This window comes from Sinocyclocheilus grahami, unplaced genomic scaffold (genome assembly GCF_001515645.1).
Source record: "Sinocyclocheilus grahami isolate Dianchi unplaced genomic scaffold, SAMN03320097.WGS_v1.1 scaffold1815.1, whole genome shotgun sequence".
In the NCBI taxonomy this organism is placed as follows: domain Eukaryota; kingdom Metazoa; phylum Chordata; class Actinopteri; order Cypriniformes; family Cyprinidae; genus Sinocyclocheilus; species Sinocyclocheilus grahami.
Genome location: NW_015506994.1, coordinates 176,866 through 201,486, shown reverse-complemented (window position 1 = coordinate 201,486; position 24,621 = coordinate 176,866). Strand labels below are relative to the sequence as shown.

Here is a 24,621-nt window from a genome sequence, read left to right as displayed (position 1 = left end):
AGTTTTTAATGGTTAATAGTTGATGGTTTGTAATATGTAATGGTATTTGTAGTGGAAACCAATAGAATTTCTGTGATTGGTTTCTTGTTTAGTTTTCTTTTCAGCAGGGCGACCATCTCTTCCTTTTTACTACTAGTTACAGCACAAAATAAACATGAATAAACATCAAGGGCTGCACAATGTTGGAAAAAAACTCAATGCGATATTTTGTTTTTCTGCGATATATATTGCAACATGAAAAAAAACACACCAGATGACCTAATCGAATAGCTCGATTTGAAAAAAAAAATTATGATTTTGTAGGCGAGTAAATCAGCATAGAAAATAAACAATATACAAGCATAGATAAATATAATAAATCAAGGATACAAATGAAATAAACAGTGCTTTATATTTTTCAGGCAAGTCTAACAGTATTCAGGTACAGAAATTGAATAATCAAATGTAAAATAACACTGTATAGTCTTCACTGTATAAATTAAATCGAGTTAAAGCTACAAAAGTGATTTTTCTCTTTGCGTTTTGTTGTTTGATTAACATTCATGACACAGAAACTTACTCTGAACCAATATACTGTTATACATCCGTTTTCTTTCTCAATTGTTTACCTTCACCTAAGCCATAAGCAACTGTGTTTATAAGGATACTTGCAGAGACATGCATTTTTCCCGTTAAGTGTCACTTCAGGCACAAATAGACGAAGTGAATGGAATTCGGTGTTGATCTGCATCTGCGTGGCTCTGTGTGTGAGCACAGAAAACAGTACGTGTACATAATTGAGCTCGATTTTGTGCCTTCTCGCGCTTGAATGGTTTAAAATCGCTTGAATGTTTAAACAGACAGGGCCTGAAACGCATGCAAATGATTAACCTTCATTGTATGATGGTTAAACTTTGCAATTAATCCAATAATCACCTGCGTTTCGAACCCTGGTCTATACGGATTAACGATCACTATACTAAATATCGCACATCCTGTGATGTGATTATCGCGTATGCGCACATCGCGATATCAATGCAGAAATATCGTGCAGCCCTAGAAGGTATGATATTTCAACCACGGAAAGACGCCAATATACCATTATTTGTCAGACAAAATGGCAATTTCGACTTTAAGATTGGTAGATCGCCTGTCAAACAAACTCCCAGTGAAGGGTGAATTATGAAATTAAGTTGCAAAGTTACATTTAACGTAAAATTGATAACAGGGTCCAGGGAAGCGATGGGACCAGGCCAGGCTCTCGTCCTCTCCCTCTCCGCTGAACACTCTGTGCTTGTGTTTCTCTGAGGAGATGTGCTGCTGCCACTGCCGATCACTGTTACTGTGTTTCCCACACAGAGGACAGTAGAAACTGTCCAGCTGCACAAACAAACACACGAGTGGCTCCATCAGCACACGTAAGGACAGTAAACATGAGAACGGTAAGAATGAACCTGCAGGAATGTACCATCGCTTCAGCAAAGTCTGTCGGCATAGTGATCTGCTTCTCTTCCATTGGCTGAGATGGTGAGGTGCCATCAAATGCTCTGTTCTGATTGGAGGTCGAGAGCCAGACATCAAACACCTGCTGGAAGTCTCTGACTGCAGCGGAGAACATGTGACCTCAGTTAAACCAATCATGGACAGACCATCTCTATGAGAATTACATACTGCACTGGTGAATGTAATATACACGTTGTCATAAATTCAAGTGTCTTATATCATTGGAATCCTTGGCTCAAGATGAACAAAACGTATATCTCCTACATCGCACTGAGACCCACTTCTTCCTCTCATGAGATTTGACCAGTAAAACCCTCCTGTCTTTGGTCCAGCTGAAGAGAGACAGACAGAGGAAGAGCGTGAGACAGCTCTCTGTGTGTGTGTGTGTGTGTGTGTGTGTGTGTGTCTGTGTGCGTGAGTGAGTGTCTGCACCTGTGTCTGGCTTTAGCAGTGCAGTATTTCAGCGCTCGGTCCGGTTCACTGACCAGCCCATCTTTCCAGCACTGACCGCACACAAACTTCATCATCAGCTCCAGCCCGTGACCTTTGACCTCAGCACTTCCTGTTCCCTGCACAGGACCCGCCTTCCCATTCGTCTCCCCCACTCTGCTTGGACTCTTTGATGTAGCAGCAGTGATTTTGTTCGGTGAGCGTGAAGCAATGACCGCAGGCTGATGGAAACACAGAAATGATCACCACACGCTTTATGAAAGTCTATGTACTTATTAGTGCTGTTTACTAAGTCAGTCTTTACTAGTATTAGTCAGAGGTGACTAGTTAGAGGTTAACTAACACTAAGCATAAAAAGACATAATTCACCCAAAATAAAAAGAAGGTAGCCATCCACTGCTATTATATGACAAGTGAGCGAAGAACATTGATTTCTCCATTTGTGAAAAGAAGGTAATCTGACTTTAGAGCAACACCAGGGTGAGTAAATAATGATGAATAATTATTTAAGAAGTACTCAAGATTTCTACTAAATAATAATTGAGATGAAACTCACACGCTGTTTGTTCCAGTGTTTTTTGGACTCCTGCACGATCTCTTCATGGCTGATTCCTAAAAACACAGATGTAGTAAGATTTCTGTGTCTCCACCTGCTGGATCACTGATGTAAGGTTTAAAGGTTTAGAGGCTTAAAGGTTTTTAAAAACAATTGTCATTTAATTGTGGTCAGAAGTTTACATATGCTTGATTCTTATCACTGTGTGACATTACCTAGATGACCCACAACTAGGGATGGGTATCGCTTACATTTTATCGATACCGATACCGCTTATCAATACTATTTAGTGCAAAAAGATATGATGTGAAAAGTTGTTGAAAAATTCAAGTTATTTTATTACTGCTGAATTTGAACAACTGTATTAAAGTTTTTTAGTCAAGATCGGCGAGTAATTTTTCTCTTTGCGTTTTATTTTATTTATGATGATTAAAGAAATAGTTCATCCAATAATGAAAATTGTCATAATTTACTCACTCTCAAGTTCTTTTAAACCTGAATGAGTTTCTTTCTTCTGTTGAACACAAAAGAAGATATTTTGAAGAATGTGGGGAAACCAAACAGTTGCTGGTCCCCAGTGACTTTCATATTTATTTTTCCTACTATCAAAGTCAGTGGGGACCAGCAACTGTTGGGTTTCCCACATTCTTCAAAATATCTTCTTTTGTGTTCAGCACAAGAAAGAAATTAATACAGGTTTGGTACATGACAGTGAGTAAATAATAACAGAATTGTAATTTTTGGGTGAACTATCCCTTTAATGACAATCGGCAGCATGTTTAGTACTGTTGCTTTAAAACACTCATCTTTTTTTCTCTCAACTGTTTACTTTCACTTTAGACACAAGTTAACTAACTGTGTGTATATGTAAACCTAGTGTGTTTTTGAGAGTATTAGCGCAATCAGTCACTAACTAAGATAACGAAGTAATCAGGTGCTGTTTGACCGGCCTTTTAGTGTACGCACACTTCAAGTGTACGCATTCTGAATAAGCGCACGTCAGTGAAGCACGCAAATGAAACGTTTAACCGGCAAGGTTTTAAAGCACACGCAAATAATGTACTTTTGTAATTGCGAATAAGTGCAGTGTCTCGTGAGTGTAACTCTACAGAATCAACATTTGATGTGAATGTTGCAGCTGGAGCCGGGAGACAGGTCATTGCTTGAGGTAGATGTTGTATTTTGTTAGTAAATGTTTCATTATATTACTAGTGTTGCCTCCTTTGTTCACTATTACACTACTCCATATATTGCATCCGACAGTGCTTAGTTTTGTAACGGGAGCCCACACTTTCAAATGTTTCACTCTTGCCGCGATGACTGATTGCACGCAAACACACACCGTGGATATCACACGCGCATCAAGCAAACGTCGGCCACATCATTCAGTGAAGGGAAATGACAAGCAGCAGCTTCTAATTCACCATAAACATTGAAGTATTCAGGGATAAAACAACGCATGCATCGGTAACAGTATCGTTTGTCCTGAAACTTATCGGTATTGACCAAATTACGTACCGGTCCAAAAAATACCAGTTCTCGGTCCCCATCCCTATCCACAACCTTTTTTTTGTTTTGTTTTGTTTTGTGGTATTTCATCAGTCCCTTGTTTGTCCAGAACAGTAAACTGCCTGCTGTTCTTCAGAAAAATCCTTCAGGTCCAACAAATTCTTTGGTTTTTCAGCATCTTCTGCATATTTGACACCCTTGCAACGACTGTATGACTTTGAGATCCATCTTTTCACACTGACGACAACTGAGGGACTCAGAACATTCACAGATGCTCGAGACGGAAACACGATGCATTAAGAGCTGGAGGCTGAAAACCTTTGAACTGGATGAAGATATGAAGACCTTTTTCATATTTTGTTTAAATATCTTTTTTTTTTTTATTTAGTACTGTCCTTCAGAAGATACTTACATGTTTCCCAGAAGACAAAATAAACACAATTACCCTGATCTTCAAATTCAAAGTGTCTTCTGTAAATCTGACGTTCATTCACTTACTTGACTAAACTAATGTTCTTAACACTCTTATACTTTTATACGTCTTTGTGCCTTTTGAGTGAGTGATGCATGTAATGATTTCGGTGTAAACAGGTGTTCAGTGTGTTGTTTGTGTACCAGTGTCTCTCTGCAGTATCCAGATCTGCAGTTCGATGAGCGAGTGAGCGAAGCAGCAGCCGTCCTTCCTCTTACAGCCCAGAGCGAGCTCTTGACGGCACACATCGAACTGACAGCAAGAGCTCAACGCTCGGATCTTACTGTAACTCACAGCGCTGCTCTTCACCACATGAACCAAGCACCTGACAGAGAGACAGAGAATACTCTATACATGCTTATATCACACGATCCCGTATCATTCAGCTGTGACGATGTGTTTGCTATGGTGAGTTTCTCACGTACTTCTTCTTATCAAACTGATGTTGTGTCGGTGCGTTCGCACACAGAGCCGGATTCTCCTTCCAGCGTTTGCTGATCATTCTGGGTTTGCAGTCAAAACAGGCCTGTGGAAGAATAAAACCACATGCGTTTCAGCATCAGAACGGACAGAGGGGTTAAACAGAGAAGCGTTTCCTCCGAACGACAAGCACTGATCCATGTGCACCAGGTCATTATTTCAACTTTATAGAATTTTTGAACTATGTAAAGTGATAATTACATGCATTTTAATTAAATCATTCTGTTGAAAAAATATGACAAGAAAGAAACAACGGCACAATATTAACAATGAACTAACTTTTTTTTTTTTTTAAGGAAATCTAGAAACAAAATGATTGTTTGCAATAATATGTGACCCTGGAGCACAAAACCAGTCATAATTGTACATTTTTTTAAATTTATATTTATACATCATGTGAAAGCTGAATAAATAAGCTTTCCGTTGATGTATGGATTGTTAGGACAGGACTATATTTTGTTGAGATGCAACTATTTGAAAATCTGGAATCTGAGGGTGAAAAAAAATCTAAATATTGAGAAAATCTCCTTTAAAGTTGTCCAAATGAAGTTCTTAGCAATGCATATTACTAAGCAAAAATTAAGTTTTGATATATTTATGGTAAGAAATTTAATAAAAATCTTCAAGGAACATGATCTTTACTTAATATCCTAATGATTTTTGGCATCAAAGAAAAATCGATAATTTTGACCCATACAATGTATTTTTGGCTATTGCTACAAATATACCCCAGCGACTTAAGACTGCTTTTGTGCTCCAGGGTCACATATGTTACTTTATTTAATATATTTACATTTATTTCAACAGATTAGGTTTTACAACAAGTTTTTACACGGTTTTGTTGATACTTATTTAAATGTTGATACAATTTTAAATTAACCCTCAAAGACAGAGACAGGCTAAAAATAACTATTGTTTTTAAATGTTTAATAACGTTTGAACCGCTAATCCTATCTGAATGCTTTAAAAAGTGTTGTAAAGTGGAGATTTTCCACTTTTCGGAGATATCATTTGTCTTATTTGGATATTCAGAGGCTCTGCAGCGCACGTGATTACTTATTCGTCAGAAGTAACCAATGCATTTCGTTCCTCTGAGCCAAACAGGAACGATTGTTGATGCTTAGTCCCACCCCCCTGCCCAGATTGGTTCAAACTGTCCCATATTCAACCAATAAACATAGGTTTTGGTCTTTTGAACCACCATTTAGGATTTTTCATTGTAAATTTGAACAAACGCAAAGTGAAAGTAAAGTCATGTGTGCATGAAAACAAACACAAAATAACACATTTGCATGAGAGAACTCTCTGAAAAAGCCCAGAAAAACACACGACTGAGTACTCTGACATAAAACAAACCAAAAACAAGGATGAAACAGCGGTACATATTGGATAAAGCACTGGAATGTGTGTCTTCGCGTCACTAGGCGATGTCCCGGTAAAATCGATTCCGATACAGATACAGCCAGCGGATCGATCATTTATATTATGTAAATAATTATTATATAGTTCATAAAGATCATTTTCACTATTTTTTCTGTTGCCCTCTGTATGTTTCTCTCTCATTTTGTGTGTAGTTTGTGAATCATTTGCACGGTTTGTATTTTTGTTGCAGAAGACAAATTGTGCAATTGTTTTCACTAAATAGCTGCACGGTTTGTGTTTGTTGTTGTTCATACTCAGATTGAAAATATATTTATCTGAAAAAAGTCACTTTTTTACTGTGTTTTGTTATTATATAAGACTGATTCCATTTTCTTTACTCCCTAAATGTTTTTTTAGACACATCTATATTGTTAGTAAACTAAATAGACCTGGTTTTCACTGAAAACCGCCTATAACAATATTGTAATAAATGGCTATAACTTGCTTGGGGAATGTTATATGTAGACAAAATTTTATTTGGAAGTGTAAAACACCCAGATACAACTTTCTAAAGAAAAACATCCAAACTTCAGGAGTTTCTGTTTGAGGAAACAGTAAAAAACACCCAATTGTTGCTTGCGTTTTTCTTAAAATTCTGGAAATTCATTAATTCTTAGAGAAAACAAAAGGAAAACTGGGACTTGAAATTAGCTAGACTGAAACTTCACGTTCTCCTGTTTATAATGATATATGACACTTGATGCTGACTGCTAGAATAGGTCTTAAAAAACAAACGTGTCAGGTGCCCCAAAAGTGGTCTAGGTCTTTAAGGGTTAATATACAAAGCGTTTTAATATTTGGTTTAATTATACATAATACATTTAATTATATCTTTTATATTCTATTGTTGTTGTGTTTTCTTATTCTAATGGATGTATTTTGTGCTATACTTGTAGCGCTATGGGTTTAAGAAAAGCGCGTTATAAATAAAATGCATTATTAATTAAAATTAGGTGCAATCTTAGCTTTTGTTTCTTTTAGAATAAAACTAACAGAAATGAATGAATATGACGTTAAATTACTGATTAAATTGAAATTATATTTCTGTCAAAAAACTAAAAATATAACTTAAGGCCTGTTCACACCAAGGACAGTAATGATAAAGATATAATTGTTTAAATCATTCTAACTATATAATAATATCAGAACACAACTATAACGATAAAGACATACAGAAAAAATATCGCTGGAATCACTTACAAAAGAAAGCTAATAACCGATAAAAACATCTACAGCCAATCAGAATTGATCCTTCTTCAAAAAGCTTCTGCATTTAAAGAGGCGGACGACTAAATTGCAGTGTACACTTAAAATAAACTGAACGTTAGCATGTGTTGGTGTGGAGCTAATATGGTTATTGTTTGTTTGGGAAGGTGAAAAGCCCTGAAGATAAAAGTAATTAACACTTGAAATGACTGTTATATTGAGATCACATGACCAGCTGAACCTGATTTATTTCAGTAACACACCATTGTAAGACTCTCGACTTTACACTGACTTGAATCATGAAATTACATGTGTGTGCTTTTACCTCACAGAGGAACATGAACATGCCCGTGTGTATGTTCAGTAGCTCGATGACGCCGAGTGCTTGTCTCTCATTGGTCGAGAGCGGATTGAAGAGCAGCTCTCTGACCAGTAAGCCACGCCTCTCCTGCGTCCACACGTCAATCTCCTCTTGACAATATGCAAACGTGCAGCCCTCACCGTACTTACACACCTGATTCTCCAACACCTCTGCGCACACACACGGGGAGGATTAAAACACATGAATTAAATGTGGTACTAGTTCATCAGTCACTGACTGGTTAACAGGTGACGCACCTCTGCAGAGCACGAAGGAGGCCTGGAAATTGTTGCGAGTTGGGCGGGGCCGGATCCGCCTCCAGGGAGAGCTAGCCCCGCCCCTTCTCTTGCACAGCAGAAGATCCTTCTTACAGCTGTGAGTCACATCAGACCTCAACTCAAAATCCAGCACACCTGGACCTGAGAGAGACACACGGACAGATGAGTTAAAGACACAGACAGATAGACCGAACAATAGATAAAACAACAGATAGAACTAGACTGCTAAAACAATAAAACTATAAGAGTTTCAGATAGAATGATAAACAGAACTATAGATAAAATTATAAATCAAACAATTAAATGATTGATAAAACGGTAGACAATAAATAAAACAGACAGATAGAACAATTAGAATGATAATATGATAGAATGATAAATAAAGCAACATAAAATGATAGAGTGACAGATAAACCTAAGTAAAGTGGCAGCATGATAATTAGAACGATAGATAAAACAATGCACTTTTTTCATTTTATTATTTTTTTTAATCAATTTTGTTTGTAGTTCATCAGTCACTGACTGGTTAACAGGTGACGCACCTCTGCAGAGCACGAAGGAGGCCTGGAAATTGTTGCGAGTTGGGCGGGGCCGGATCCGCCTCCAGGGAGAGCTAGCCCCGCCCCTTCTCTTGCACAGCAGAAGATCCTTCTTACAGCTGTGAGTCACATCAGACCTCAACTCAAAATCCAGCACACCTGGACCTGAGAGAGACACACGGACAGATGAGTTAAAGACACAGACAGATAGACCGAACAATAGATAAAACAACAGATAGAACTAGACTGCTAAAACAATAAAACTATAAGAGTTTCAGATAGAATGATAAACAGAACTATAGATAAAATTATAAATCAAACAATTAAATGATTGATAAAATGGTAGACAATAAATTTTAATTGTTAATTTTTTTAAATAAATTTAGTTTGAAGTCCCCCTGTAGTGAAAATCAAGTTTTTTATGTTGTTTATTTGTCTATGTGGTGTTTTTAATATGCTTTTAGACAAACAATGTGCCAATCTATTAATCAACACCATTGCTGTGTATTTTCTCCTTAAAAGGCTGTCCCAGAAATATGGTTTGAAATTACGTCACAAACCAATAACCAATCACGTCAAGGGATCGATTCCTATCACTAGCATGCAAAATATACCAATACCAGCACAAAACCAAAAATAAATCAGAGCAAAAAACCCATGAAGCTGTGGTTTAATGTGAATTTAGAACTGCTAACTTGCATTATAACCCGTGGCACCAGTGTAAAAGTAGCCCGGAACATTTTGATGATCAAAGATAAGTTTTAAGGGATAAAATATTTGACTACAGGGGGACTTTAAAAACATCTTAACTTTTAGTAGTTTGATAAAATTATGTACAAAGATGTTTAAAATGTGATATAAATCATATTGGAAATAGGTATGAAGTCTGTTCTGCTCACCAAGGCTGCATTTATTTGATCAAAAACACAGAAAAAAAAAGACCCAATAAATGGAACGATAGATAAAACGATAAATAGAAAGATAAAATGACTAATAAAACGATAATTAGAACAATTAGAATGACAAAACAATAGATGTGATAAACAGAGGGACAGATAAAAAGGTAAATAGAATGATAGATGAAACAATAAAATGATAAATAGAACGACAGGTAAAATGATAAAACAATGAACAGAACAATAGATAGAATGATAAAATAAAGCAATAAGCTTTTAATCCGCTTCGCGTCGTGCCTAACAACGCCCCTTAGCTGTTATAAATGCACTGTAAACCACGGCTTCACGGGGATTATTGCTTTTATAAAACGGTTATTCCATATACGTAGTACAGTTTCACAAAATAAAACAGAGCAGATAAAGTGTAATGATTAGAGTTGCGTTCGAGTCTACCTAAGTCGAGTCCGATTATTTAACCAATCGAGTACAAGACAAGTCCGAGTCCCGAACAGCCGAGTCAGAGTCCAACGAAACACTATCATTTATTAGTATCTTAACATTGTTTTAACCTTTACAACTAGAAAAATTCAACGTCCATTTAAATGTAACAAAAGCAAACCTCTATTGCATCTTGCCATATTGATTTTTGATTAATAATTAGTATCCTGCTTTGCTTAGCAAACTTAAAGTCATGTAACAGAAGTTATGGCTGAATTGATTTATGTATTGTGACATATTTCAGAGTGAAACAGGTTTTAGAATGTGAAAAATTAAAGGGCGGGACTTGACATTATTTATCGTTAAAATAAATGTATAAATTCAAGGGTGGGGGTAAAGGAGTAGGTATCTTGGTGAATGGGACCTTAAGAGCAGAAAATGCACCTTTATCTGAATAAAAAAATAGATTTTTTTATGAAATATGAATTTTGAATAATCAAAATTAGTTTGTGTCAGCTTATTCTATTCATCAGTGTTTGAATCATTAAAGAAGAAACTGCATTTTAATTTCTGGGTTAAAAAAAAACAAAACTAAAAATGAATGGACGCCAAAGTACACGGACCCTAGACAGGGCTTTTTTTTTTTTTTCTTGGATGAAAATGAGGCTGTGAGGGATAAACCTAGTCTGTACAATAGCACACACTGTGTATAAAAGCCCTACATATACTTTCCGTAAGTCACAGCCAACTCACACCTGTTTTATTTTTGAATGCATTTATAGTTACATAAATTACATTATGTAAGGAATAATTGATGATGGACCACTGAATTATTAGAAAATAATGCACACCCGAGGTGATTTTGGACCCATAAAACCTATTGCCGCAAAGATGTTAGAAAAAAGATTTTTCTTTGAAGCTAGAAACTGCCACTAATACAAAAGCAAAAAATAATAAACTAATGTAATAAAACATTCTCAAGCTTACTGAAGGCAAGTAAATACTCCAAGTATTACTTACAAGCTAAATTATAAATAAATATAGGCCTATTACTCAAAATAGATAGTAGCCTAAAGGCTTCTAGAAATAGCCTACTACAGACATTTCATGAAGTAATAAATGTAAAAATAATCTTCACTGTATACATTAAATATAGATGATTCTTATTAAAGTTAATAAGTGATTCAGTCAAGAGCAGTGAGTGATTTTCTCCTTTCGTTTTGTTTGATTAACATTAATGATGCAGTCGGCGGCTGCAGGTTTACGCTGTTGCTTTAAGATCTTAAAGATATTAGAAGATATTAAAGATAAGATATTTTGACACATCTGTATTTCTCCCAACTGTTCAAGTTCACTTAAGACAAAACCGACTGCATTTACATGAATGGTCTCCAAGATGGGCATTTTGACATAACTTTTCGTGTAAGTGTGTAGCAATAACAGAACTTAAGAGAACTTAAGAGAAAGAGAACACAGCATTCGCACGCTGACTGAGAGGCGCGTTATTCTGTGAGCGCGTTTTCGGTGTGTGAGCACAGAAACCCGTCGGCTTTCAAGTACTGGACAAGACTTAAAAACACATGCAAATACTGAATTATCACTTTCGTGATAATGCATCGAGTCAGTGACATTTCCGTCAACTGTCCCTGGACTCGGTTGGACTCTCCGAGTGAAAATGCATCCAAGTCCGTGACAAGTCCAAGCCCTTTTAAAAAAAAATTTTACTCGAGACCGGACTCACGCCAAGTACGAGTACCCCAACTTTAGTAATATTAATAAAAACAGTATTCTTGCACCAAACAATGTAGCTCCTCAGAAACAGTTGTGGTTCCAACAAAGTGGTTACCGAGCAACAGGCAAACGTAAAAAAAGGTGCATGTTTGTAGTAGAGCCCGACCGATATATCGTTTATCCGATATTATCGGCCGATACGAGCCTGTCGCCGATATATCTGTATCGGCAAATATGCCGCTGATATGCCGCCGATATAAAAAAATTTTTTTGCAGAGCATATAACACAGATAAAACGCTTAAAATGGTGTAATTACTTAGTTTGTCCAGCAGAGCGCACTCCATTGTTTGCTACTGGCGACCTGGATGAAACGCTTCAATGTAGCTCCTCAGAAACAGTTGTGGTTCCAACAAAGTGGTTACCGAGCAACAGGCAAACGTAAAAAAAGGTGCATGTTTGTAGTAGAGCCCGACCGATATATCGTTTATCCGATATTATTGGCCGATACGAGCCTGTCGCCGATATATCTGTATCGGCAAATATGCCGCTGATATGCCGCCGATATAAAAAAATTTTTTTGCAGAGCATATAACACAGATAAAACGCTTAAAATGGTGTAATTACTTAGTTTGTCCAGCAGAGCGCACTCCATTGTTTGCTACTGGCGACCTGGATGAAACGCTTTAAAGCTCAAGTCTATGGAAAACCATTGAAACTTTGAACGGCCATATCTCCGTAACGGCGTGGCGGATCCGCACCAAATTCAGGGTTCCCTTCAGCTCGAGGAACCCTCTCGAACGCAAATAGAGTGTACGTCTCGAGGCCCTCTTTCGAATGAGACCACCCCCGCGTCGATAGCCCCCGGGGTTCGGGAGTTACGGGTGGTTAAATTCGCGGTCCCGGGGGCTACCGACGCGCGGAGGGTGGCATTCGAGAGGGCTCCTCGAGCTGAAGGGATCCCTCGAATTTGGTGGAGATCTGCCGGCGCGTTCGCGAGATAGTGACACCAGTCAACACTTTCACTTCAGTAAGGACTTGTTCAGGCAGCAGCATTCAAGCGTTGTCTTATTCGACCGTAAGTGCCCTGCGAAGTGGACTTCACATGATATTCCGCCATGATTCCAGTTCCAAGGGAACGTACACGTTGCATTCAAAGGACATTAAAGTGCGCGAGACGTGAATTTATATTTATTCACAGAGGTAAATTATGTCACACTTCACACTTCTCTAGAAAGTTTCATCTGTGTGTGAAGACAGTAGCGCAAATCCGTGAATGAATGTTCCAAAGTGAAATAAACTTCAATGGAATAAAATTGAATGGAATTGAATTAAAGTTGAATAAACTTCAACTTTACTGTTCAGTGCACTGATATCAGACTCATTTTGAATAAAGTTTATTGTTAAATTGTTAAATGCCCTGCCTCCATCATTACATATCTTTGTCACGTCATTATAAGTGTTTGATCACCACATTTGAGTGATCATTGCAAAAAATTTGTTTATGTACTGTATATATATTCTGTTTATGTATATACTGTATTCTATATATAGTACCAGTCAAATGTTCGGACACACGAATGGGAAAGTGTCCAAACTTTTGACTGGTACTGTACTATAATATACACAAAGAATATCGGCCGATATATCGATATCGACCTTTTTTTACCCCCAAATATCGGTATCAGCCCCAAAAAACCCATATCGGTCGGGCTCTAGTTTGTAGTGTAATTAACAACAGCTTCGAATGTGGCTCAACCAATCAGAATCAGGGACCGGAACACTCCGTTTTATAACGATAAATAAAACGACAGTATGATAAAACAATAAAGAGAACGATAGACAGAATGATACAAAGAATGAAAACAACAATAGATAGAACAAATAGAATGATAAAACTATACATAAACTGATAGAATGATAAACAGAACAGCAGATAGAACGATGAATAAACCATTAAAACGATAACCAGAATGACAGAGGGACTGTGCGTGTCTGAATCACCTGTACTATTGAAGCAGCTGCTGCAGGCTTGAGTGAAATCATGCGTGTGCTCCAGCGGGTTCTCGGACAGACTGGATAGAGTCGAGGTCACGTGACCATTCCTCTGTAACGCACATACACACACTCTCAGAGACGCACGAACGCTTTCACATCTTCAGACTGTCAAAAACGCAGAACGTACCGTATGAGGAGAATCTGTCAGTTTGACCGACGGCAGAAAACCACAACAGACCTTCCCACCTACCAGAGAAATAAACACATGCTAGAATCAAAATCAAACATCAGCACATGTTCAAGTATAACAGTCGAGCTGAACGCGCAGACCTGGCAGACTGAATTCAGACAGCGAATCGAGCGCGTCTCTTCCCACCACTAGAGGGCGCTGCAGGGAAACGGAGCCGTTTGATGGACAGATGGAGTCCAGCGCATCCAGATCGCCGCTGGAAGAGTTCAAGCTCAGCTCAGCTTTAGTGAAGGAGTCCAGAGAGTTCAGCTGACTCCCGAAGGAGGAGAAGAAGGCAGGAAGACGAGGAGACGAGAAGCACAGCAGAGAGCTGGGAACCACTCCACTCTGAGCGCCAAGCAGGAGAGAATAAAGCAATAAGCCCCAAGAAGCCATGGTTTACAGTGAATTTATAACAGTCGTGCCTAACAACGCCCCTTAGCTGTTATAAATTCACTGTAAACCACGGCTTCACGGGGCCTATTGCTTTTATAAAACGGGTATTTTATATACGTAGTAAGGTTTTACAAAATAAAACAGAGCAAATAAAGTGTAATGATATTAATAAAAGCAGTATTCTTCCACCAAACAATGTAGTTCCTCAGAAACAGTTGTGGTTCCAACAAAGTGGCTGCCGAGAAACACACAGAAGTAAACAAAGGTGTGTGTTTGTAGAGTAATTTACTACAGCTTAGAACTTGGCTCAGCCAATCAGAATCAAGGACCGGAACTCTCCGTTTTATAATCAACTAGTAACTGTGAGATATGACATTTATGTCTGATTAGTCAGTGTCCTCACCTGCGATGCGTCTTCCTCTTTAGACATGCAGTCCAGCAGATTGTCCAGCTCGTCTCCCATCAGCTCACTGTCCTCCAGCGACTGAGACACGGGCACCGAGAGTGGCACGGCTCCGGACTGACCCGGGGCCTCATGGGAGTCGCTCACAGGGACCGGCGCGGGTAAGACAGGAGACGGCCACTCAGAGTCAGCTGTCAGACAGAGAAAACACTGAACATCAACAACACAATCAGCAGCAGAATTAGACTAGACAGGTTTGTAATGAAACACTAGCATACTGTGCACTATATACTGGCTTCTTTTGTAAAATAATAGCATGTAAAACAGCATGAGATATGCATATTTTAATCAATTTTGTTTAAAAACATCTTAACTTTTTGCAGTTTGATTAAGTTAAGTACCAAGATGTTTAAAATGTGATTTAATTCATATTGGAAATAGGTATGAAGTCTGTTCTGCTCACCAAGGCTGCATTTATTTGATCAAAAATACAGTAAAAAAAAAAAAAAAAAGTTAAATATTTTTACAATTTAAAACAACTGTTTTCTAAGTGAATATATAATAAAATGTAATTTATTCCTGTGATCAAAGCTGTATTTTCAGCATCATTACTCCAGTCTTCAGTGTCACATGATCTTCAGAAATCATTCTGATATGCTGATTTGGTGCTTAATAGAATGATTACAGTCAATGTCTTTACTGTCACTTTTGATCAACTTAATGCATCCTAATTTCCTTCCAAAAATTATACTCACCCAAAACTTTTGTACATTAATGTTTATGCATTTGGCATTTTGGCAAAAAATGTTTTAAGTTTTTTTTTTAAACTGCATTAAAAAAAAAACCTTTCAGTTCATGCATTCTCTGGGAATCAAGTGCATGACCGCGGTGTTGCTAGCGTCACGCTCTGCTGTCTGAGCTACAGGAAAACATGTGGCATTCCTACTATTAGCATGATATTCAGTCTCTTTGAAATACCTGCAGAGTCAGTCACTTCCTCCAGCTCAACAGAAGAAATCTGCAAACAAACACAAAAGATGTCTAAATCTACTCATCAGCAGCTAGCTAAGGCGTAATGCTCAAATGATATTCATGAGAAATAAGAGTTTAAAATCATAGGTTTTTGTTTTTTTATATAAATGAAGTCCTGCCTCATCTAAAGGTGACGGCGCGGCACAGTCGTCCTCAGATCCTGCTGCTTTCCCCCTCTGAAACAGAAGAACGGATTTCAGGAAAATAAAACCGCTCCATAATATGATTATCTTTCTGAAACATTGCCTTATTGCACTCAAACATGCTGTTAAAAATATTTCAACAGCATGCACAGGATTCTGGGTACTCACGTGAGAACTGATGTACGCTTTTCTGTTTTTCAAGCCCAGACTGGCTGCGATTTCCTTGGACAAATTGCTGACCGTCTGATCCTGAAAAACATATGAAAACAGTGACACAACAGATGGAAGAACACTTGGTTTAATGAAGCAGATATTCCAAATAGCAATAGAACATGAAAGTTACAGTTGACTAGTAAATGAGTAAATTATCCTTCCTGACTTTACCCAACAAACAATGAAATTAAGTAAATTATGTTGCAATTTTATTCCTAATTATGCCAGTTAACCATGTTTTTCAGTTTAATTTCTTACGTTTTTTGTGATTGTGACTAGTGGTCGACCGATATTATTTTTGACAGCTGATGCCGATATATTTGAAAGCAGGGTGGCCGATATACATAAATGCATGTATTTTTATTTATAATTTATCATTTTTAATAATAATTTATCATTTAAATTTTTATTTATATTTGAAATAATTTGAAAATAAATGTGTAAAATAAACATACTTATAATTTAAATGGCAACTTCTTGATTCTGTAATCCTATTACAGTATTTTTCCCAAATAAATATTTAAAAAATACATAATTAAAAGGAAGTAAACACTGTAATAAACAGGGCACTCAGTATTCTGGGAAGTTTGTGTGGATTGGGAATCATATTTTGTCAAATAAAGCCAAGGTAACACTCATTTTACATGCTGCACACAGTGAAAGTGACATGAATATGACATTAGGCAGATGAATAAAGCACAGCATAGTTAAATCACGAGTTTAAAGTCTGTCGATCGTGTGTCTCGTGAACTCTCCTCCTGTCCGCATTCAATTTGCATGGACACATGATCATATGCAGGATACAAACGCACACTTCACAAGATCTCACAGCTGGATTCCACTAAGTCTGCAAGGTTTGAGACATGAAATTTTTATTAGACATTCAAAGATTTGTTTAAACTATATAAATGCGTATTTGCTGAATGCTGACAGCAAGCGAGAAAGTAATGTTTGCCTTTCTATTACTAATAATATAAAAGCAATCGTTACAATACTTTAAATTTTTTTGTTTAACAGTTCTATCTGATTATTAGGCAGACTTATATCCGTATCAGACAGAACTGTTAGATGGTGAGAGCAAACAATAAAGAGGGAGAATGTGAGCGCTGTGTGCTCAAGCACTGCTGTTCTCAGTGGAGCCAAGTCTTAAACATATCGGCCAAACTGAGAAACATATCGGCCGATACCGATATTTGAAAAATTCCATATATTGGCCGATATATATCGGTCGACCACCAATTGTGACCTTCTAAATGTTTTTGAATGCTGGGCATTTATTTATTTACGGTGCATTAATTTTCAATTTACTTTAATTGAAATGTTTTGAATGGGTTTTAAATTGACACACTGCTTTAATTTAATAATTTATATATTTAGTTTAACTGTATTAAAAGCATAAGACTTGAGTGATATAGATTAAAGCAGAAACAAATAAATGATACATTTTTGGCCTTTTAGTGATATTAAATAATATGAAATGGAACATTTTAAAAGGTATATGGTATAATGGAATGAAAAGAAAGTAATGTTTGCCTTTCTATTACTAATAATATAAAAGCAATCGTTACAATACTTTAAATTTTTTTGTTTAACAGTTCTATCTAATTATTAGGCAGACTTCTATCCGTATCAGACAGAACTGTTAGATGGTGAGAGCAAACAATAAAGAGGGAGAATGTGAGCGCTGTGTGCTCAAGCACTGCTGTTCTCAGTGGAGCCAAGTCTTAAACATATCGGCCAAACTGAGAAACATATCGGCCGATACCGATATTTGAAAAATTCCATATATTGGCCGATATATATCGGTCGACCACCAATTGTGACCTTCTAAATGTTTTTGAATGCTGGGCATTTATTTATTTACGGTGCATTAATTTTCAATTTACTTTAATTGAAATGTTTTGAATGGGTTTTAAATTGACACACTGCTTTAATTTAATAATTTATATATTTAGTTTAACTGTATTAAAAGACTTGAGTGATATAGATTAAAGCAGAAACAAATAAATGATACATTTTTGGCCTTTTAGTGATATTAAATAATATGAAATGGAACATTTTGAAAGGTATATGGTATAATGGAATGAAAATATTATTTTTTCCCCATAGGAAACATTTGAAATATTCTGATCTAAAATACAGTAAAAATCTTGTCAAAAATAATGAGAGAATTACAGTTTTTTACTAAATGGACCCTTTTCATAGATTGTTTTTGTATGCATGTACGTGTGTGCATGTACGTGTGTGCATATATATATTATTTGAAAAATTCCATATATTGGCCGATATATATCGGTCGACCACCAATTGTGACCTTCTAAATGTTTTTGAATGCTGGGCATTTATTTATTTACGGTGCATTAATTTTCAATTTACTTTAATTGAAATGTTTTGAATGGGTTTTAAATTGACACACTGCTTTAATTTAATAATTTATATATTTAGTTTAACTGTATTAAAAGACTTGAGTGATATAGATTAAAGCAGAAACAAATAAATGATACATTTTTGGCCTTTTAGTGATATTAAATAATATGAAATGGAACATTTTGAAAGGTATATGGTATAATGGAATGAAAATATTATTTTTTCCCCATAGGAAACATTTGAAATATTCTGATCTAAAATACAGTAAAAATCTTGTCAAAAATAATGAGAGAATTACAGTTTTTTACTAAATGGACCCTTTTCATAGATTGTTTTTGTATGCATGTACGTGTGTGCATGTACGTGTGTGCATATATATATATATATATACATACACATATACACACACACATATTACCTTCAATTTAAAAAAATAATAATAATAATGCACATTTATAGCACTGTAGTTTGGGTTACATTACCTTGGCATTAAATTACAGAAAACTGAATTCCCAAGAACAGCCGAGTTGAAATTTTCATTCATTCACTTTATTTATAGAGCACTTTACAACTGCACCTGCAGACCAAAGTGCTGTACAATCAAGAAACACTTCATTAAAACACACAACTTAAAACAACACACATCCTACTAACAACAAAGACTAGCCCACCCTCTCAAAGGTAAAAGACAATAAATAGTTTTTGACTTCAACTTTAAAAGCATTTAAAGATGAGACCTCTCTAAGTTCCTGAGGAAGACAATTCCAGAGCTTCGGCCCCGCAACAGCAAAGGCCTGATCCCCTTTTAACTTTAAATGAGTACGAGGGACAGTAAGCAATAACTTATTATTGGATCTTAGAGACCCAGGTGCTTGACGAACAGCAATGAGCTCAGACACGTAAGCAGGGGCCATCCAATGCACTGCTTTAAAAACATACAAAAGAGTTTTATATTTTATCTTGTAGTTCACTGGTAGCCACTTGAGAGAAGCTAAAATAGGAGAGATATGATGACTTTTCTTAGCACCCACTAGCAGCCTATCTGCTGCATTCTGAACTAATTGCAAGAGTGAAATAGTGGTCTGACAGGACTCCACATACAACACATTGCAATAATCCAGACGAGACAAAACAAAAGTATTAATAACCTTCCCTAATTCTTTTCTTGACAGAATAGGCTTTAGTCGAGCAATAGACCTAATCTGGAAAAAACAAGTCTTTACTACAGCATTAATCTGCTTGTCAAATTTCAGCTCTGGGTCAAACACCACACCTATGTTCCTTATTTGGCCATGGCAATAATCGGACTATGAACCCAAATATGTGGACATATCTAAACATCCTCTGGCAGGACCAAAAAACTATCTCAGTTTTATTCTGGTTCAGCTGAAGCAGATTTTGAGTCATCCAGCTCTTAACCTCCTCTAGGCATGCAAATAGCAAATTAGAACCATTGTTCTCTCCCACTCTCATAGGTAAATAGATCTGCGTATCATCCGCATACAAATGGTACGACATGCCGTATTTTTTAAAAATTGAACCCAGGAGCAACATATACAATGAAAATAAAATAGCCAATAACAGAACCCTGGGGGACCCCACAAGTAACAGGCGCTGCCGTTGAAACAAAGTTACCATACTTTACAGAGGATGATCTATGTGACAGATAGATTGCGTTACCTGCATCTCTGATTATATGGAGGTCATTAACAACTCTTAAATGTGCAGACTCAGTGCTGTGACCTGCCCTAAAACCGGACTGAAATTTATCGAAGATCTCATACCTACTTAAAAATGACATTAACTGGGAATAAACCACCTTCTCTATTTGAGAGATATAAATTTGACATATTTCTCTCTTCTGACCAGCATAATCAATCTTACAATGTTTTCCTTTTTTGCGAAGTCATGGAAAAACTATTAGGAAAAATAACACACAAAAAAAAAATTATTGTAGTTTCTGTTTACCACTATTGAGGTTTGCCAACTCTGACGACTTCTGAGAACGTGTAAATATAAAAAGGGTCCATTAGATCACAGAATAATTACAATTAATCACATTCATTTAGCAATAATATCTCAACACACGTTAATGATCAGCAACGTTTACTTCCATAAAGGATAATAACAGTGTTGTTTACCTGCGGTGAGGCCAGCAGACATGCAGCACTGCAGTCATACGCCTCTCTCAGTTTCCCAGACTCCTTCAGACACACGGCTTTACGATATAACGCTTTAGCGCTGTCCTTACACACCTCCAGAGCGAGATCGCAGTCCTTCACACTGCTGTCAAACTCGCCCTGACAGACAGAGAGAAAACACACATGACAAAAAACATAAAGCATCCAACAGGAACTTTAAAGGCCAAAATCCAGAAACTAATTTAATTTTAGCACTTTCTTCAATTGAGCATGTTTACATGCACACCAGTAAGCTGATAACTCACAAATATCAGCTTTTAACATAACCAGTTTTCCCCGTTTACATGCACATCAGAAACCTGAGAACACAAGTAAGCCTTGTTTACATAACTTTATTAATAAATCACGTTATTTCCCTGTAGTGACGTCAAAACATAACCATTTGCATATCTGACTCAGCTGTGATGTTAAATCAAGCTTGCGACGTGTCAGCAGGAAACTTCCAGCTCATATTATCCTCTCATGCACTTACAGATGACTGAAACACTTCTACTGCACGATTTTCTGGGTCATGAAAGGCTACGTTCACACTGCAGGCAAATGTGGCCCAAATCCGATTTTTTTTGCTGACATGTGACTCAGATCTGTTTTTGTCATGACAGTGTGAACAGCACAAACCGCATGGAATCTGATCTTTTAAATTCTGATTTGTGCCACTTCCATATGTGACACTGGAGCACAAAATCAGTCTTAAGTCGCTGGGGTATATTTGTAGCAATAGCCAAAAATACATTGTATGGGTCAAAATTATCGATTTTTCTTTTATGCCAAAAAAATCATTAGGATATTAAGTAAAGATCATGAAGATATTTAGTACATTTCCTACTGTAAATATACTGTACATATAAAAATAGTAATATGGATTGCTAAGAACTTCATTTCAACAACTTTAAAGGCAATTTTCTATATATTTTTTTGCACCCTCAGATTCCAGATTTTCAAATAGTTGTATCTCGGCCAAATATTGTCCTAACAAACCATACATCAATGGAAAGCTTATTTATTCAGCTTTCAGATGATGTAAAAATCTTAATTTCGAGAAATTGAACCTTATGACTGGTTTTGTGGTCCAGGGTCACATATGTGGTACTAAATCCGATACAGGTCAGATGTTTTGAAATGCGATCGCAGTGTGAACAGCCATGCCGGATTTCACGCGGCTTTTACGTCGCTCTACATTCGTCATAATTCCGCGCTGACGGGAGACACTTCAAAGATTTTTACATACCCAAAGTTATCAAGACAGTTGCGAAAGGTAATCAGTGGAAGTACAGTGATGTGTCAGAGCTCATAAGTATTATAGTGACAACTCCATATACAAGCAAAACATGAGCGCTTGAATCATTCAAGTTTCCGAACTCTGCTGTTTTTGTCACATCCTTGTCTTTATTTTTCATATGGCCAGTGCATAATTTGGCTGGCTTCTGCAGCAGATCACACTATAAATAAATGCATAATCGCTTACATTATGTCCTCCGTGTTTACTTTTGTATGACGGTGCACAAGTGTTGCCAAATCCAGTTTCCCCGCAGAATTCGGCTACTTTTTCCTCTGTTGCGCGGGTTGTTTTTCCAACTTCATGGGTTGACGCGAGCCCACTAACGCAATGTTTACATCCCTGAACAGGATTGGGCTAGTTTTGGACTAGTTTTGAGAAACAATTAGGCAGATTTTGTCGTTTAAACCTGGAAACCCTGTTCGTATCATTCTTTTGCGCAGTTCAGGACCATGATCTGTTCACACTGTAAATCTGATACTGGCCCCATTTAAAACAACAATGTGAACAGCTATACAAAAAAAAAAAATCAGATCTGAGAAGAAAATTGAGCACTATTGTGAACGTAGCCAAAGAGTCTGCATTTGTGATCCGTTTCCTTCATTCCGGCAAAATGCTCTCTGGATTTTTTGTAGTTCGCTTATAGTTTAGCTTTCATCATCTGGCCATTTTATTTAGGCTTCAAAATTCCTAAAAGTTGTGCTCCGATTATCGTAAAGAGCAAAACGTGTAAGAATCATAAACTTTTGTTGGTCTCAGAGCTTATTTTCTGCAATAATCTCAAAGCCAATAGAAAAAAACCCATTGGGTTTTTGTCAAAAGAATCTGAGTGATGGTAACTTCTGGTTTGGCCTACAAAAATACGTAGATCTTGGTGTGAAATTCACCATGTTCTGATGGACGGCTGCGCGGTTGATGTACAGACTCTCCAGCAGGGCGGCGGGAACGTTCAGCCCCTCGGTTTGAGCATAAAGCGCCACATTGACGGCCTCGCTGAAATGGCCGCGCGCCTGCGTCCAGTCGCCCTCTCGAAACGCGGCATTGCCCTCGTCTAAGAGATCACACACCAGCTGAACCACAAACCCCTGATGAACAACAACAGGACAGAAGAAACGAAAAACAAAGAGAAAATAGTTACAGGAGAACGTTTTGAACATTTGAGTTTTAAACTGGTCCAGTCATGCTAAATGTATGAACGACTTTACTCAGCTATACTTCAGAGAGCAAATGTGAATGCGTGTCCATTTAGATAAGCGTTTGAGTGCAAAATATTTCCTCAAGCCCAACCTCATAGCCTTCAGGGTCCGGATAAGGCAGAGAACACCTGCAGACACGAACAACAAAACAGAAATCAACACTACGACTGATATGAGACAGTCAGCAGATGATACACAATGATACACTTTTTTTTAGTACTTGATGAAGTTCAGCGCTCTCTGAATCTCCTCCCGGCGCTTCTGACGCTCACCGCTCATGTTTGACCATCCCAAACCTGAAAAACAAACACACACGTGTGCAAAAGTTCACTTTTACCAGCTGTTCACCATTACAGTCTCAAAAGACACCAATGCTTTCTATGTAAAAGTGTGTATTGTAACTCAAACATTTGGTTTATGCACACCAGCATATACACTAAATATTAAAGCACCAAAGTTGTAATTATTACACTATGAAAGCATCACAGTGTATTTTTGCATTTTCAACAGTGTATTTATAGGTTTTCTTTTGTGTTTGATGTAATGAGTCAACCTAGTTGGCTAGACAGCATTATTATTATTATTATAGCGTTCTAAGAACGTTTAGCTAACGTTCCTGTTAAGTTTTGAAAATGGTATTTCTGAACGATAGAAACGTCCAGTTTTTTAGAGAACGTATTACAGAAACGTTCCATGTTACCATTTTGCAAACACTGTGGGAAAGTTACTTTTGAGTGTTCTCTGACCCACCTGAAGCTTGTATCAACGTTCAAAAGAAAAAAAAAAAAGAGTTAGATGAACGTTCGGAAATATATTCCATGAATGACTTCGGAGTTTTGAGAACGTTACTGAAGACCGGATAATTCGGAATGAACGTTCCATTAACGTTACTGAAAGAATGTTCGTAACTTTGAGACAACCTTGTCAGAAGTTCTGAGAACGTTCCCTCAGCAGCGATGACACTCGAAAGCGCTACAGTAACAGAAGGGAAATAACTAGAGATTTGAAACACGCCCAAACTCACTTGACTTCACTTCCTCCCACAGACAGCTTCTACAAAAACGAAACTGAAGCAGCTGGAAATAAACATCCAGAATGACAACCCACTAATAAATAAAGTCGGCCACAAAAGAGCAAACATACCCCCAGAATAAAGGCGTCATTAGAATCACAGCTGTGAACTTTACGTGAACTCACCTGTCTGGAGAAAACCACGACAAAAAGCGCTTTCTTCTGAGCTCCGCGCGTGTGTGGTTGGCGGTTTGTGTGCAGAACACTGGAGGAATGGCTGACAGATTAAATATTATTCAAATGTGTGTGTGTGAACCTTTCACTGCTCCCTCCCTGCG

General features: G+C 37.3%; 2 protein-coding genes across 2 annotated transcripts; both read right to left on the bottom strand.

The window, feature by feature from the left end:
- Positions 1-1,167: 1,167 nt before the first annotated feature.
- LOC107572809 (zinc finger CCCH domain-containing protein 7A-like) lies at positions 1,168-1,719 on the bottom strand. Its single transcript, XM_016259244.1, has 2 exons — positions 1,448-1,719; positions 1,168-1,359 (listed from the first exon to the last, which is right to left on the bottom strand). Exons 1-2 carry the CDS (start codon positions 1,595-1,597, stop codon positions 1,168-1,170), a joined length of 342 nt encoding a protein of 113 aa, XP_016114730.1. The 5' UTR covers positions 1,598-1,719.
- On the bottom strand, positions 1,617-24,621 carry LOC107572808 (zinc finger CCCH domain-containing protein 7A-like). The gene is made up of 20 exons (XM_016259243.1): positions 24,470-24,621; positions 23,493-23,568; positions 23,364-23,400; positions 22,964-23,161; positions 20,741-20,899; positions 16,188-16,268; positions 15,996-16,052; positions 15,823-15,862; positions 14,845-15,035; positions 14,147-14,393; positions 14,004-14,062; positions 13,823-13,925; positions 8,759-8,920; positions 7,903-8,108; positions 4,898-4,995; positions 4,613-4,794; positions 2,489-2,544; positions 1,915-2,153; positions 1,747-1,814; positions 1,617-1,654 (listed from the first exon to the last, which is right to left on the bottom strand). The coding sequence occupies exons 2-20, from the start codon at positions 23,549-23,551 to the stop codon at positions 1,617-1,619; spliced, it is 2,280 nt and encodes a 759-aa protein (XP_016114729.1). The 5' UTR covers positions 23,552-23,568; positions 24,470-24,621.

Bases quoted from the DNA above. Each gene is read 5' to 3' on its own strand.
- LOC107572809 (XM_016259244.1), bottom strand. From the start codon at position 1,597: ATGTTCTCCGCTGCAGTCAGAGACTTCCAGCAGGTGTTTGATGTCTGG. The intron at 1,360-1,447 runs GTACATTCCTGC...TTGTTTGTGCAG, and splicing joins CAGACTTTGCTGAAGCGATG to CTGGACAGTTTCTACTGTCC.
- LOC107572808 (XM_016259243.1), bottom strand. From the start codon at position 23,551: ATGAGCGGTGAGCGTCAGAAGCGCCGGGAGGAGATTCAGAGAGCGCTG. The intron at 2,154-2,488 runs GTGAGTTTCATC...TGTTTCCATCAG, and splicing joins AACACTGGAACAAACAGCGT to CCTGCGGTCATTGCTTCACG. The intron at 1,815-1,914 runs GTGCAGACACTC...GTCTCTCTTCAG, and splicing joins ACTGCTAAAGCCAGACACAG to CTGGACCAAAGACAGGAGGG.